Raw genomic sequence first — 17,471 nt, 5'->3', positions numbered from 1 at the left:
CTGTTGAGGCCAAAATTATTAGCCCCCCAGGAAACATGGAACAATTTCCTAAACTTCTTCCCAATTTTATGCAGTATTGATGAAACTTGATATAATCAGAGTCACTGGTGCTATTTAGTAGCTTCTGGTACATTTTGTAATATAAAATACATTTGTAGGCTTGCTTTGTACCAAATGTAGTAAAAAGCCCCATGTGAATGTTTGCTTTCAAAACACACCTACAGTAATGAATCACCTTTAAAAACACACCTCAATTTAAGTCAGTTGGCTTCCTAACAACATCCAATCAGCATAAAAAAGACTCCAAGGAACAGGGCACTCGAACACATGACAGGGACGACTGTTACTCGCCAAAGACAAAGGAAATCAGAAAGAAGATCGTAGAGGCTCATAATAAGTGGAAAGGCTACACTGCCATTTCCAAGCAATTCACAGTTTGCTGTGGAAAATACTTTACTGAAGACGTATGAAGTGCAATAATAACACCCTGGAAAAGCAAAAGTTCAAAGAAATCATGAAAACCCCCAAATTATCACGAGATTCATGAATACAAGTATTTAAATGTTTTATTGCATCGAGTCAGAAAAGAAAGCTGACTCGATGACACGACTTCATGTCCACGTGTCTGTGCTGTGAGCCACTGTGAACAAACTGTTTACATGTTTTGATTCCACTTTTTCTGCTACGATCCAAAAGCTCTGTATGCCTTAAAGAAACGCACAGAAATACTTACAGGCTTCAATCATCTGTCTCTTTATTATTTATTAAATCTATATTTAACCAGGAAGATCCCACTGATATTAAAAACATTTTTCAAGGGAGACCTGCAGCAAGTATCTCACAGTTAGAAAAAATGACACATATAGACACAGTCAGCAACAACACATGCAGAAATCAATATAAATTCAGTAAAAAGTGTAAACCTCTCCTTAAAAGTAGTGAAAGAGCTGGATCTTGCATCTTAAACACGTCGCTCTCATTGTTCTACATTCTAATGTTTTGTTTTTCTTTACACACAATGAAATTGTGGGTTGTTGTTTTTTTGATTTGGTTAAATGCAGCTTTTGCAGAGAAATGATGAAAACGTTTTTGACTGTTGTGAAAACTGAAGTGGCTCTAAATCAGTTTTAGTAACTCTGGGATTCTCAAATGTGTCCTCACAGAGAAAAAACAATCTGCATCCATCTTCCACTATCATCCATTTGCTGTATCCTTTTTGTCTCTGTTATCCAAGGGATTAACAAAATAACTAGCTGCCGCTCACCTTTTACTGCAAACAGCTCTACAATAAAGCAGGTCACCAGTAGAGAAAGAACTTCAAGGTTCAAGGTTCTTTATTTGTCACATGCATAGTTATACAAGTATAACACACAGTGAAATGTAACCTGACACGCTCCTCGACATGTGCAAAAATGGGAGGGGGTGTGGGGGGGTTGGAGGAAGAACATTATATATATATATATAGTATATACATTGGGTGAATGTGCAGCAGTAGCAGCAAGCAGGTGAATTCTGTACATTAATAAGACATCTGACTATTTTACAGGATAGACAATATAAACATATTTAAAATGAAAGGAATTTGAAATGTACATTGTGCCTGGGTTTAGAGTGTCCTTGACCTCATGTCCAAGTCCAATAATTAGATTATTAATTAGCAAAGTTAAATAAAACAAAACACCCACACAAAACCCACCAATATGACATTTTGCAGCTATTTTCAATGCTGATTCTGTTCTCTGTCTTTAATCCCGCCCAGAAACAAACAATCTTACATTTGCACTGTAGCCCTAAACCCTTCTACATCTGACCTCATAGAGGTTCATGTGAAAATACAATCCGGTGCAGGAAAGTAATTTCAATGCACGATTGACAGTTTTATTGTTTTTTATTGTGTTATTTTGTTGTAAATTAAATCTCAAAAGTACTCAAGAGTCATTAAAGGGTTATGGGGAAATGATGATGAGGAAAATCTGTTGGTTGAAGTATTTCCTGCTGAACAAAGGCGTAGATTTGGCATGGACGGAAGGGACATGTCCCCACCAATAATTTGATGTCTTCGAGTAAAGAAAAACTAACCCGATAAAAAGAAAAAAAACCCGATCTGTCAGCGTCTCATTCACCCAGCGGTGCAGAAAGAGTTAAATTACGTCCTCTACTGGAGTCCTACGTCATGTGACAAATATGGCAAATGTGATTGGCTGTGCCTTTCATGGAGCTCTGTTTAGTTTTAGCAGCGGCAAGTAGTGATGGCCAAATGAAGCTTTCCGAAGCACTGAAGCTTGTATTGAAAAACGGTTCATTACTCGAAGCTTTTCAACACAGTCCTCTCCGGTGACATCTGGTGGTGAAAATTTTGAAGAGCAGCTTGAATCTGCAAAATAAAACGGACTGCTCAATTATCACTGCTCACTCAAGAGTGGAGTTCTCTCTGATATTGGGCCACCGTTCCGTTGCTTTGAACATGTAATTGGTTTTGTTTTCTCGATTGGGGGGCTGAAAAAAATGTAATGCGTATCTGCGTAATACATTTTGATCAATAAACTTTCCCTATTTAAACATGCACTATGGTGTGGCCTTTCTTTGCTCATAACTCCTTGATGTTGGTAAATACAATAAGTGAGCAATATATATAATATACATATGATAACGCACAGCACATTATGGAGTATGCCCCTGCTGTGGAGTCCTGCCTCCATCTACTTGTCGTTTAATCACAGCTGGACATGTTCATACAAAATATTAGATGAGGCCAATTGTCCTATACATATTTTTGACCTAGGGGTGGGACTGATTGTGAACTGGAAAGGGAAAATGCTTAGGGAGCTGAGTACGGCTGCATCGTCACTGATTTGTAGAATCATTTTGATTCGATACAGGATCCGATTCAATTTGATTGGAATCTGGAAAGTTTTGCCTCAGTCAGAAATATTACAAGTCTGATCATTTAACAGTATATATCCATAATTTCGTATCTATTAAAAGAAAGCTGACACATGTGAGACTTAATTAGAGATGTAAACAGAGAGTTATGAAACCTGCAGCTGCAGAAGCCAGCGAAAAAAAAGAGGCAAACACAGCGCGGACCCGACGACACATCAAAATCTGACTCTGACGCGTCGGGTCCGCGCTCTGTGTTTACGTTTGTATGCAGAATCCGTAAACCTGCTCCCAGTTACTGTTTTAGCTGCATGGTGTTTGACGACATGTTGTGAGGTTTAACCTGAGATGCTGGCGTTTCAGGCATAATAACGTTAATTTACAAATCGACACGGGATTTTAATGAATCAATATCACTTTATTCAATTTAGCATGGATTTTAATCAGAAAGGCGATAATCAAAACCCACCCCTAATCAAGAACTTGCAAAGTAAAAACATGATCTATGTAAGGTAGCCCTTTTGTTATTTACATTTAAAAAGAGGATTAGTGTTACTGTGCGCTGGCTGAGTCTGTTTCTTTTCTTAGAAATAGTTTCTCCTGCCCTGAAGAAAATCCACTTGCATGGAACAGAAGAGGCTGTGGAGTGCAGGAACTACACTGCAAGCTGGTAGATATGCAGGTATTCCTGGGTCCTGCAGACTATCACCTAAAAACAATAAACAAAATGATTTTCTAAACTGTGTAGCAATGTAATGTACGTATAGTGCCAAATACATTTTTGTAGTCTTCATCAGCTTTAATTCACATGGAAGTGTTCCTAAAGTCATATGCTGTAATGATATTTACATTATGAAAACATGATTTTGGACATTTCAGGTTTTTCACTTCGGCAGATAAAATGAATTGAACAAAATCAACTCAAAATATTTCCACACGCCAGAACGTCCTCTCTTCCTCGCTGGCTCCATATCTGTCAGTGGAATGATCACCTCTTCGCTCTCTGTCACCCTCAACACACTCCACGAATCCCGTGGATGATTCACTTCCTTATATCCGTTTGAATCAGGTACCGAAGCAGTTACGTGCGTAATGAAGCTTCGGACGTCACTGGTCACGTGACTTTTGCCAAACGAAGCAAGCCTCGACACAGTGCTTCTGAACCAGTGTGTTGTTTTTTTCGACACACGCTCCGGAGCGCCAGCTTCAAGCGGGCCATCACTACGTTCAGCATTAAAGCTGTTTTGGTTTAAGTTCTGTCTCCGGAGTCTGCACCTTGGGTCCTATTCCTGTCTGCACACAGCCGTCACCTAACAGAAGATCGCGACCAGAACATGGACCCAGCAGACTCCGTGTGGTATCAGCGACCCGCAGTTTCTGCCTTCCTCAAGGAGAGCGTGAGGCAAGAGGCTAAGCATGCCCAGGAGATCCAGTCACCTTTCTATGGGTCACGTTTGGCTTTGGGAGGGCCCCGCAGCCTCCAAACTGCCATGGCTACGGCCGAGCCAGCGCCTATGCCTCGGGCGATCAGGTTGAGCACGTGCTCATTCTCTCCAGTCACTACACCTCCACCTTCACCACTGGATTACCAGTCCGACAAGAGGGTTAAGCGGCGGAGGAAGAAAGATTATGTGACGCCGGACGTTAGACTCACTCCGCTGCAGTCCTTCGCTCTGTTTTTGGGTCTGCCACGTTCTGAGCTTCACAAACTCTCTGATTCCTCATCGCAGCCCGGTCCGTTGGAGGATTTACAGCCCAGTTTGCCACCCCCCACTTCCTGGAGGAGGCGACGCTCACACCGTCACCACTCTTTTTCTGCGGAGCAACTCCCGGTGGTGAGTGATGATTGCTTTCGTTCCTCTGAGCTGGAAAAAAACAATCATATGAACACTACTAAGACTGAGACCATTAAGACTGTTAGACGTGGTGGTGGTAGGAAGCTAAAAAACATTTTAGAGGAGTCTGTGTTTGCTGAGCCTGCTCCTTCGCACCATTGTGTTCCTGATCCCAGGGCAGCTCGGGCCCAGCATTCCCCTGCACCTGTTTCAGTGCTTCAGGTGAGGGAGGCTGAGGTCCAGCTGGTCCCTGCTCCGGTGTCCAGGCCGACTGAGCCTCTGCCTGTCGCTGCACCTGTACCAGCTCCTCGGGTGGGGACAGCACCTGCCCAGCCATTGACGGTGCCTGTCCCGGCTCCCAGGGGGAGGATGACCGGGAACCATTTCGCTCCGGCACCCGTTCCTTCTCCTCGGGTGGGAGTGGCTGGTGTTCGGCAGGTACCTGCACCTGTTTCTGACCTCGCTGGAGGCTCAGGTGAGCCCGTCCAGCATTTTTCTTCAGGTTCTGGAGGCTCAGGGGAACTAGCTCAGCTTACTGCTAATCCACCGCCTTACCCACCATTACTACCATCTTTACAACAGTCGATACATATTAAACTTCTCTCCATAGCTCAGACTTTAGCTCACCTATCAGCTCAGTCACCTGCTCAGTTCTCACCTCAGTCATTTACTCCACCGCCTGTTCCTGCTGGAGGGTCCGAGGGGCCCGTTCAGCCTCTTGCCTCGTCAGCTGGGGGTCTGGGAGGACCCAGCCAGCACGTCCCAGTGTCTGCTGATGGTTCTGGCGAGGCCATTCAGCCACCACCGGCTCCACCGCCTGGTCCGGCCTCCGAGTCTGCAGCTCCGTCTGGTCCTGCCTCCGAGTCTGCAGCTCCGTCTGGTCCTGCCTCCAAGTCTGCAGCTCCGCCTGGTCCAGCCTCCGAGTGTTCAGCTTCGTCTGCTCCTGAGGTCTCCATGCTGTCTGTTCCTGCACATCTTGTCCGGCCTGCTCGTCCTGTCTGGCCTGCTCGTCCTGTACGTCCTGCACGTCCTGTCCGGCCGATGACTGGACATTGTTGCCGTCATGGACAGCCCTCTGAACTACGCCGCCGTCATGGACGGCCCCCTGAACTACGCCGCCACCAGTGCCTCCCGCCCGGTCGGCCTCCTGACCTACTCCGTCGCCGCCGGTGTCTCCTGCCTGCCCGGCCTCCTGAACTGTTTTCTGGGCTCTTGGACCATCAGCCTCCGGGCCGCCTCCCTGACCTGCCCGGGTTTGGACTGTTGTGCCGTCAGCCTCCGGGCCGGCCCCCTGAACTTTTTCGAGACTGTTGCCTGGGCCTCTGCGCCTTTCATGGGCTTTTTTGTTTGTTTGCTTTTGGACTATGCCTGGGCCTTAGTGCTGTTGTTTTGGACTTTGTTCCTGTGTTTTGTTATGTTGCTTTCCGGGCTCCATTGTTTGCGCTTTTTTTGTTTCTGGCTCCTTGTTTGGTTTGTTTTGTGTTCAGTTTACGCTTCTTTGGTCTCGTCAGTTCTGATTTGGCCCAGCTGTGTTTCCCTCCTGTTACTCATTCCCTGATTGCTCCCTCTGTGTATTTAAGCCCTGTGTTTCTCTGTGTCCGTGTCGCGATCTACCGTTTATTTTGCTGTGTGTTTTGCCCATCCACCAGTGTTAGTTTATTTTGAGTTTTTTCTAGTTATGTGATGTTTGCGATCAGCATTAAAGCTGTTTTGGTTTAAGTTCTGTCTCCGGAGTCTGCACCTTGGGTCCTATTCCTGTCTGCACACAGCCGTCACCTAACACTGGTGGAGGCAGCTACAGATGTAGTCATAGATGCCCTGGGGCAGACTGACAGAAGCGAGGCTGCCATATCGTGCCATCGGCCCCTCTGGCCAACACCAGTAGGCAGTAGGGTAAAGTGTCTTGAACCAGGGACACAACAACCAGGACAGAGAGCCCGAGGATTGAACCGGCGACCTTCCGGTTACAGATGCGCTTCCCAACACCCTGAGCCACGGCTGCACTTAAAATCCTTTAATTTTCTCAACTTTCTTAAAACAGTGCGCCTTTTGTGTGAATTCTGGTGGTGCTTACTGACCTCGAACCGATTTTATGTGGTACACAGTGCGCAGAAAATTGTCAAAAAATGTTTTAGTGCAACTTTGGTAAGCTACGAAGCTGCACTGCTTGATGGATTGCCGGAGCATTACGGCTGCCGTAGTCAGGAGCCTCGCGGAGTAATCTGGGTCCAAAACTCTGTCTTCTTCAGGTCCCAAAGTCAAAAGAACACTGCTGCATCACTGAGAGTTAAAAACTGTCTAAATTCTTTCATCTTTAATAAAATGATCAGTGTTGCTGCTTTACCAGGTGTAACAATTAAGTTTAACATCCAGGCATCCATGAAAACAGAATTTATTAAAGTCAACGGAGTTAGACGTTAGCAGGAAGTTAGCTCACTAGTTTCCACCAAAACATGATATAGCACGTTTTGACTAAGAGATTTCTGAAAAAATTAAAACTAGAGATGGACCGATCAAATATTACGTATCGGTATCGGTCCGATTAGGGTTGCCAACAGTCCCTTAAAAAACGGAATCGTCCCGTATTTAGAAACAAAAGCACACGTCCCGTAATACAGTGAGAATCAAAAGTAGTCTATAACTTTTAATGGAATTAACGGTTTGTTTGAAAACATAATTCCCAGCCCCTTATGGGGCGCCGTTTGTAAAGTGAAACATGCTGAAATTAACGGCAACATTTTTTCACATTTAGCTCAAAACCTTACAAAAACATGTTTTTTCGAGTAATTTTTTACAACATTTAGTACAATATTTGTAACTTTTCATCAAATGTTACATATTAAATCTAAATATTATATTTAAATCTAAATGTTAAATCTAAATGTTAAATATTAAATCTAGAATATTAAATTTAGATTTAAATATTACATTTAAATCTAAATGTTAAATGTTAAATCTAAATATTATATTTAAATCTAAATGTTAAATGTTAAATCTAAATATTATATTTAAATCTAAATGTTAAATGCTAAATGTTTAGGCTAATATGCAAATTTATTTCACGGATCAACGGAAATACCAAAATAAAAGCTTCCCGAAAACCTCCGGTGCAAAATTGTGTCTGTTCTCCTCACTTCTCCCCACCATGTGCTGCTTCACTTCTTGCCTACGAGCATGTCCAGCGATTTTGCTGGACATGTGCTGCAGTGATTGTGAATTGGAGACTGCAGCTGCTAAGAGTGCACTACTGCCGAACCTTTGTATGGCCGACAAAACGGATCTTCCGATGTTTTCAGCTAAATCGCCAGACGTGCTTTCTCATGGTCCGTGCCGGGTTATGGCTGAATTCCAGTGGAATGACGTCCCGCCATAATAGACGTTCCAGCCATGTGTTGCAGCCCTAAACCTAACCTTATCCCTAGCCCTGACCATAACCTTATTCCTGACCTCACCCAGGACTATAATGATGTTAAATAACGTGTTTCTAAGCGATTTGAAGAAAAAGAGTGAAAACGTGTAGATGGAGTCCAGACGGTTCTCATATTTCCTCTTTTTTCCGAGGTCGTCATTTAGGAACGTTGTGGGTAGCCGAAAACGTAAGATGTTGACGATTTGTCACCTAGCGTAAAATGTTACGCTTTGGGAGTGAGAACGTGTTGCAACGTGTTGGATAGGAAAGAGCTTTACTTTTTCACTCAGCTGTCTCTTCACCATGATGGACCGCTACAGTGTCCACATCACTGCAGCCACAGCACCAATCTGTCTGTTGATCTCCCACTCTCCTCACTCTTAAACAAGATCCTGAGATAGTTAAACTCCTCCACTTTGTGCAGGAACATGTCCCTGACACGGAGTGGGCGCTCTACCCTTTTCCACTGAGGACCATGGCTGCATACTGCTCCAGTGGGAGCTGGATGCCAGGACCTGTTGAAGGTCAACATTTTAGACGCATGTCAACCAAGACAGCTCAACAACATTCAGACCCTTCAGGAACTCAGGACGAACCTCATGCACCCCAGGGGCCTTGCCACCAAGGAGCTGTGTAACTGCCTCAGTGACCCCGCCCCCGGTGATAGACGAGCCATCCTCCTTGTCCACAGACTCATCTCCCTCAATCCCACATGTCAGTGGGATTAAGGAGGTCCTCGAATTATTTCTTCCACCACCCGACGATATCCTCAGTAGCACTCTGTAGTTAGAACAATAATTAAAACTCCTTACACACACACAGGGTATTTATACATTTTTAGAGAATGTTATTTTTTAAACTTTTGTTTTCAGACAATGCAGCAAAGTTGGAGGAAGTGGATAAGCAGAGGACTGCAATTGAAAATCTTAATCAACAGCTACGAGGTAATGTGATGAAGTCAGCATGGCTCTGATTATTTTCATCTTAAAATATCTGTGTATTTTTTTGTGTATTAAGGCTGCAATCCAGTTACCAAGAAGACTGCTACACACTGTGTGGCAAAACATATCTACAACCTTTTCTTTAAATGTATTTATCTCAGCACTCCTCCTCCAAATTGTCTGTGGACAGCTACCACACTGCAGCTGTTCTTAGTTGGTTTTGGCTTCTGTAAGAATGAAATCTATCAAATGCTTTCACTAAAACTTTTTTCATTTCGTCTTTTGGGGAGGGGGGGACACCGCAGCAAAAATGTTAAATTTATGACATTTCTCTCTTTCTTAGTCAAACAGGTGGCTTTTTCAGCTTCTTTACTGGCTGAAGGTGGTGGAATTACTGGCCCATTTAACACACACACTACGCTTGTCTTTAAACATCTTGTCACAAACATTGGAAATGCCTACAACCCACACACAGGTAATAAGACTGAATGTCACTTCTCAGCTATGTTGATGTCAGACTGATGTTCACGATGTTCGAACATCTGATTTTCCACTTAACAAATGTCCCACAGGTATTTTCACTGCACCAGTGAGAGGAGCCTACCACTTTGAGTGGTAAGTATGTGGACCTGGAGATCCTGTTTATGGTGTAGCTGTTGTGTTGTTTAAGAATGGAGAATGCATTTTTTCAGCGTGGGAGCGTCAGGCCTCACATTTCGGAACAGCTTCTAATGGAGCCTCACTGCGTCTAGAGACTGGAGATCAGGTGTTTTTATGTCTCTGGGTTAGTTTTAAAATATATGACAATCATTTTCACCATTCCACCTTCAGTGGTCATCTTCTTTTCACCATGTAAAAAGGGAAACGCTTCCTTAAGTTGTCTTCTATTATCCACCAGCTTCTGATGTTTTAAAATGTGCATTAATTCAATAGGTGGCAATCTAGTTATCTTAAATATCTAAAACCTCATAAATCATTTCTACTTCTAAAAGCAGTTAATAATATTTTTATGTAACGATTTGCAAATCTGTTAGTAAAATAATGGTAAATTTGATTTTAAAAAAATCAAAGTGACTGATTATTTATTTGTTGTGTGTGTGTTGGAGAGCTGTATTAAAGACTAACACATAACATGTGTAGTTATTATTTTATTGTATTTGCATCAATTGTCAACATCAGGATATTAAAACCTATGAAAGTTGGTTACACACATGTTCCATATCTTAACTGTGTGTAGCTACAACAGGAGACAGTCTCCATGGCGATGAGTACAATTGGCAGCTGAAACTGTTGTGAACTTCTCCATGAGTCATGTTTCCTGTTTCAGAGCTGCTGATTGGCTCTTTGGGCCCTTTACCTTCAGGAGGTCATGGACGAAGCACTGAAGTCGTTTATCACGTAAAAAATATTTTTAGTTTATAATAATTTGATAAATAATAAAATATTAATAAAAACTGGAGGTTTTTTTTAGAACTTAGATTTTAAGCTATTTATGCCTTTTTTGCTGCTCTTTTTTAAACTTATTCCCTTTAAACTGTATTTATTCTTTTTAAAATATATTGGTTATTGCACTGTAGAGGCTGCTGAGGAACAGTATTTCGTTTCAGGCTGTGTAACACGAAATGACAATAACCAATAAAGTCTTGAGAGCTGCCATCATTGTTCCAGCAGGAGGCAGTAAAACACCAAACTGCACCTGTTGTGCTGAAAAGGTGTGAGCATGTGCAGCAACCCAGTAAGTTACCTGAATATCTCTCTCTCTCTCTCACACACACACACACACACACACACACACACACACACACACACACACACACACACACACACACACACACACACACACACACACACACAGTACTGATACTAATGACTCGCTCTCACATCTATTTGGGTTTAATGTCAGGGTATATTTGTGGATGAAAGTTTTGTAGAACACATGATGTGGACAGTCTGGTAATCCCAGAATATTTTAATGTAAGAAAACTCCAGACAGCTCTGGAGAAAGTTTCAGAGTAAAAGCCCTGGAGTGTTTTACATGTTATTCTGTTGGATTAAATCTGACGGAGCTGATTCATAAACACTTCACTGCCAGGTATCAGGTGACCTGCAGAGACTGATCCTACAAACACTCAGAAACAGAGTAAACCAAACTGCACCACAGTGATCAGACGAAACCTTCCTGACATGAACACAGCTCCTCAGTAAAAACTGTGAACCAGCAGAGAGACTACACCCAGCACCATACACCACCTCTCTGACACAGTACACCCTCGGGCAGGTGGTGTCCCCATAAACAGTGTGAGAAGCTCTGATTATTTACTATGTTCAAACAAACTGAGTGTCCACAAACGTCTGAGCTCACAGTGAGAGCTGCTGGCACAGTTTGGAGGTGTTCTGCCCCCTGCTGGACACACAGAGCTACAACATGAGGATCAGAGGAGGCTGGTGCTGCTTCACCTTTAGACAGGAGAAGGAGGTCAAAAAATGTAGAAACAGAGATTGTTTTTAAACCTGTAAAGGGGGAAATCCTGACGAACCAATCCACAGCCAGAAAAGAAGACTAACTCTGTGCTGCTCCAATCAGGAATCAGCTCTGTTACTGTGTGAGTGTGTAAAGTCACAGAGTAGCTGGTTTCAAATGTATCTATAAAATTTATTCACATTTTATTTAGGCTTCAAAAAACAGTCCAAGTTTATTTCTTTGGACTTTGTTCACTTAGCGCCACCTGGAGGACAGTCAGCTCCCTGCAGCAGCTCTGGAGGACTGTTAACTGATGAAGAGCTCGGACTGCACAGCCTGCTTCATCACCGACTTCTTTAAATAAACATGACCACGATCAGTCGCAGCACCTCAGACAAACACTTGTTACACAGCAGCCGCCTTCACACCGACTGAGCTCCATCACAGCTTCAGAGCTCAGCTTACTAAAGTCAAAGTTTATTTCCTCTCAGGTTTCTTACTTTCAGTAAAGTTTCACTGTTAGAGCCCTGACCAGCATCCTGCAGCATCTGGAGCAGCTGTGTGGTGCTGTCATGGCAATAAGGATCCAAATCTGTGGGGATGTTTCCAGCAGGGGTTATAACCTGCAGCCAGCAAGGTGTGCCTAATAAAGTGGCCGTGTTTATGTCCCAGAGCAGCAGCATCAGAAAACGGTGGTTTACATCTCTGTTACAGGAAACCTGAAGAGTTAAAACACCAGAGAAGAAAATCTAAACGTTACACAAAGAACATAAAAGAAGTAAACTTCATAAAAACTTCACAAATGATGCTTTAAATGAAAAATAAATCCCTGTAAATAATTCAACAGGTCACATGTTAGAACCACCTTAACTAAACTCTGTAGCCGCTCACTGTGGTTTGTCCCAGCAGCTCTTAGGAAACAAACTGCTAACTTCAGTGTCAGCACACACTGTTAGTAAACTATGCAACACTGAATTCAGGTTTCAGTTGTGTTAAGTTGTGAAGTTGTGATGAAAGTCTTCTTACTGACACAGGTAGGATGGTCAGGCGTCCTCTGTTCCTTCACCGTTCATGAACTGTCACTTATAAAATGCTGCCAAACATCAACTACACTCAATAACTAAACGTGTGCAGGTTAAAGTGATGGACGCCCAGATCTGCACTCCAAATACAAACAGACTAAAGGTGTTTCCTCCAGAAACAAAGACAATATTTACAAAGGTCTCACAGGTAAATTGTGAGCGATCACAGCAGCATCTCATCCTGACTAACAGCTTTTAGATGCAGGGAGAGCGTCGTGGTTCAGAGGTGGTTCAGCAGATGATGAAGGCCTTTCTGTTGCATTGTGTAGTGCTGTGGAGGCCATGATGGTCGACTGGGTCTGGTTCTACTGAACTCACAAACACTTCTGAGGTATTTACACCTGAAGCCTCATTGAATGTGAGTCAGAAACAAACGGCTCAGCTGTGATTAATGGATGTTTCCCTGCATTTCTATTTTCACACAGTTTATTTCTTACAGCAGGAAAACTGAACAGAATGTATGTAAGAGGTCAGAGTGAGGATGACGTCACTTAATACAGGAAATACATGTTTGTCTGTTTTGATGATGAAGGACTTCTTCAGCTCTGTAAACAGCTACACTTGAGAGGACAGAGGTGATTTCATGGATCAATAACAATGTGTTTATCAGCTTTCATCATCGCAGTGCAGACATGACGTCAGATCTATCAGAGTGAAGGCCGTCTCTCTGATGACGTCACAGAGCAGAGTCCTTCTGTCCAATAAAGGATCTCAGATCAGCTGCTGCCATCTTGTGGCCACAGTTGGTTACTGTCTCTGAAAGTTGTCTCATGTTTCCTGTTGTCCTGCTAACAAAGGCTGGAGCTCATCATGCTGAGAGGGCAGCAGCATTTTGTGGCTCTTCACACATGTTCATTTTATTCTGATGATCCTGGATGGAGACAAACTACAGATAAGTGTGTTCAGCCCAACTAGTTTATCTCATTACAGCAGTTTGATGTTTCCCTTTGAATCCCCCTGAAGATCCTGACAGTGAAGCACGTACATAATACTCCAGCCTTTCAACTCTGAGCTTATTTAGTTCTATTAATACACTGAAATCTCATTTGTGTCATGAAGAAAGTCTTTAATCAAACAGAATTCAAAGAGCAGAAACATTTCATATATGGAGTTAAACATGAATCATTGTGTCAACAACATATTTATTGTTGTCATAAACAGACAAGAAGACAACAACAAACTGCTCCTCCCATTCAACACATGTCAGTCCATATCCCAGCAAACTAAATCATCTCCATTTACACATCAAATAGAAACATGAATCACTTGTAATGATTAGAAACTTGATAGAATTTCAAATCTAGTTTGGGGAGTCATTCAGTGAGAAACAGTGAAATGATTTTCCATGTGAAAAGGTGGACAGCAGAAACAGAAAGAAAGAGTGAAACTAAAAGAGAAACAAAGAGCTTTGGAACAACGAGGCAGCAGGAGGACAGCTGCAGTTTAACAGCTTCAACTCACTGACAGGAAACAACATTAGAAACATCATCATCCTCAACTCATCTGCTGCACTGACACTGACACCTTCAACGGACACACCTTTGCTTTAACAGCAGTGTCAATAAATGGAAACATCCTGTGAGTGAAAGTGTGTGTGAAGGTGTGTATGTGTGTGTTAGTATCAGGATCAGAGAACGACAGCTTTCCTCTGTTCCAGTCCAGATTCACTCTGATCCTCTGGAACTTCTTCTGTACTGAGAGAGCAGTGAGAGGAGCTGATGGTGAGCGTGCTGAGTATTCACCTTTATAAAACTCTATTCTCCATAATCCAGACAGTATGACTCCCTTCCTCTGCACAGACTCTGCTAACACACCCAGTCCCCACCATGTACTGTCTCCTACATCAACATCCCAGCTGTGAGTCCCTGAGTTAAAGCCCTCAGAGCCCAGGACAGAGTAGTAAAAATCAATCCTCTCTGGATTATCAGGAAGCTGCTGCTTCTCTCCTCCTCCTCTCACACTGGTCAGATCTTCAGACAGGATGAGGTTTGGATGAGCAGTGTTTGGGTCCAGAATGAGAGGAGTGTAGGAGACCATGTCCTTCATGTTGTTCCAGATGTTGAAGGTCAGGTTGCCCAGGTGTTTGGCCTGGTCTATCAGAGCTCCTGAGGGCAGCTGTGGATCATCCAGCAGGGGGCAGCGCTGGACTCTTTCCACTGCAGCCTTGTAGTTGTGCAGGAATGAGACGTCTTCAGCTCTCAGCTCCTCCTCTGTGGCTCTGACTGTGTCTGAAAGAGCTGCTATCTCTCTGCTCAGAGCCTCCATCTTCTCCTTCATCATCCCACTCTTCTGCTCCTCTTCCTCCCTCAGTGCAGCCAGCCTGGCCTCCTCTTCCTCTGCTAGAAACTGGTGAAGCTTCTTAAACTGCTCCTTAATCTGCCTCTCTGTGTGTCGGGCCTGGACCTTAATGTGTTCTGCTGTTTGATCAAACTTCACTTGAACTTCCTCACAAACCTTTAACTTCTTCTTTAAGGGCTCCAGAGTTTCCTGAAGTTCCTTCTTGTGTTGTTGTGCAGCTTCATCGATGGGTCTGAATCTGTGATTGGTGTGTTTTTCTGAGGCACAGCAGACGAGACACGCTGGCTGCTGATGGTCCAGACAGAAGAGTTTGAGTTTCTCAGAGTGCAGACTGCAGAGAGCCTCTGAAGCTCTCTGATCTCTCTCCTGTAAGAACGACTCACACAGGTTTCTTAAAGCCAGATTTAAAGGTGGATCATCCTTTGAAGATCTTCTGTTACAAACTGGACACTCGTGTGTTGGTCTCTCTCTCCACCATCTATTCAGACAGTCTTTACAGAAGCTGTGGCTACATGACAGAAGAACAGGATCTCTGAAGACCTCCTGACAGACCGGACAGCAGAGATCCTCCTCTGATCTGGAAGCCATTGAGTCTGTGAGTGAAGCTGAAAACAGCAGACAGGAAGTACAGTCAGTCCTGGCTCCCCTCCCTCCTCTACCACCTTCACTGAAACTTGCTTTGAGTCATGTTTTTGCTCAAACTCACATTCAGTGTGTGGAGCGTCAGCAGCTTGAAGCAGCAGTGTTGGAGTTTTCCACTTTTCTCTCCTGTAGCTGGACTCACTCAGAGGAAGCTGCTAGTTTGGTCTGAGCTCAGTCTGATCGTCTGTGCGTCTCTCTTTACTGAGGACGAAGAACTTCCTGTTTCCTGGTTTGTCACATTTGAGTGACGTGAGGGGAGGAGACAAATGTTGCTGTTTGACTTTTAACTAAGGTGTGTTTCAATCCTGCCTGCAGCTCAAAAGCTGTAAAACAGGTTTTGTGTCTTTTCACCTCCACAGGTCACAACATGAAACCTGTTGTGAAGTTTATAAAATAAAGTGTCACTCGGTGGTGCAGCTGTTTGTCAGCTTCTATTTTAGACTTTGTTCTGGTTGTTGTTCAGGTTCCCAGCAGTGGGAGTGTAATGCAGTCACACACACACAGGTGGTGTTAAGGTGGATTCACTTAGTTACAGACAGTGGTGTTATTTCCTGTAACTAAGGGTGTGTTTCACTCCAAAGTTCACACATTAACCTGCCAGAAGTTGTAAAAGTTACTGATAAAGAGCTTTTATCTCAGAAAGCAGAAAGAAAAGAAATAAGTGTAAAGAGTGCAGCAAAATGTTTTAGTGTGAGCTGGTTCATCTGATCTGGTTGTGTAAAAGTCACTGCATGACACTGAGTTTTACTTCTGTCATGATTAGTGGAGCGGACTCAGGCGCAGACCACAAGTTTCTTCAAATCAAAAGTGAATTTATTTACAGTGTTCTCCACGGTGACACACACACACGTGTTCTCCACGGTGACACACACACACAGGTGTCTGGGAAAAAGGGGTTCCAGGGTCCGGGAGTGAAAGGGGCAGGAGTCCAGGGAGGGGAGATTTCCATACAGCCCTCGCAACCACACACAGCTCCTCTTCTTTCCTCCATCACTCTTGCTCACGCTCAGTCAGCGTGCACAGGGAAAACAGGTCCAGGGGAAATCTATACACAGACAGAGAAACAGTTAGTCTCCTGGTTCAGACGTGCTCACGAACAAACTTTGCAGAGTGCAGGACGACTGACGCTGATGGCTCAACGATCCAGCAACGAGTAGAGCAGACTCGCCATCTTAAGTAGGACTCCAATTCTCATAATCAGCGGCAGGTGTGCTGATCATCTCCAGGTGCGTGGGCCAGGAGCAGGAGCCCATACTGAGCTCCGCCCCGGCAGGAGAAAGAGAGAGTGGGAGAGGACGAGAGAGAAAGGGAGAGCAGAGGCGAGAGAGGAGAATAAACAAAACAAAGCGCCTGACTGCTGTCAGCTGGCGAGGTGCGGGGACCATGACAACTTCTGTGTTACTGACGCTCATCTCTGACTCAGAGAAACGATTTCTCCCCTGTGATCTTCACACAGTGGTGAGTTACATGTGTGTGGAATTTTTCACGTTTTATAGAATTAAATTTCCTCTTACTTTCTTTTTTGTTAACCTGAGTCACTGATCATTTGCAGTATTACAGAGTCTGGCAGTCTTTGCATGATGTCCACGTCACTGTAAGTTTCTAGCTGACTCTCAGGTGTGACAGGTGTGCCAGCAGGAAAGAGTAATAATAACCTGCATCCTGAGGTTTGTCATGCAGGATTAAAGGAGCCAGGCTTTGTTCACACAGCTACACTCTAAAAAATATTCGTGGTGTTTGTAGGTAGAACTTAACAAAAAAGCATTTTTCTACTTAAAAAAGTAAGTTGTCTACATGTACACGTTTCAGTGAGTTGACTAATCAATGTTATAAGTCAGTGCAACACAGAAATTAATAAACACCTCCTTAACTTAAATGTTTGAGTATATTGAACAAAATACTTTTGTCATCAATCAACAACAC

At 43.6% G+C, this 17,471-nt stretch overlaps 2 protein-coding genes across 2 annotated transcripts; one reads left to right on the top strand and one right to left on the bottom strand.

Annotated features, from left to right (window-relative positions):
* Positions 1-4,179: 4,179 nt before the first annotated feature.
* On the top strand, positions 4,180-10,028 carry LOC113010713 (uncharacterized). The gene is made up of 4 exons (XM_026149918.1): positions 4,180-4,715; positions 8,997-9,068; positions 9,409-9,540; positions 9,638-10,028. Exons 1-4 carry the CDS (start codon positions 4,215-4,217, stop codon positions 9,656-9,658), a joined length of 726 nt encoding a protein of 241 aa, XP_026005703.1. The 5' UTR covers positions 4,180-4,214; the 3' UTR covers positions 9,659-10,028.
* Positions 10,029-14,084: 4,056 nt separating this feature from the next.
* On the bottom strand, positions 14,085-15,509 carry LOC113010692 (nuclear factor 7, brain-like). Its single transcript, XM_026149885.1, has one exon. The coding sequence runs from the start codon at positions 15,492-15,494 to the stop codon at positions 14,103-14,105; it is 1,392 nt and encodes a 463-aa protein (XP_026005670.1). The 5' UTR covers positions 15,495-15,509; the 3' UTR covers positions 14,085-14,102.
* Between the last annotated feature and the right edge of the window lie 1,962 nt (positions 15,510-17,471).

The sequence above is a fragment of the Astatotilapia calliptera genome, chromosome 3 (assembly GCF_900246225.1).
Source record: "Astatotilapia calliptera chromosome 3, fAstCal1.2, whole genome shotgun sequence".
Classification (NCBI taxonomy): domain Eukaryota; kingdom Metazoa; phylum Chordata; class Actinopteri; order Cichliformes; family Cichlidae; genus Astatotilapia; species Astatotilapia calliptera.
The sequence above is the reverse complement of the archived record's forward strand: the minus strand, read 5'-3'. Positions and strand labels throughout refer to the sequence as shown.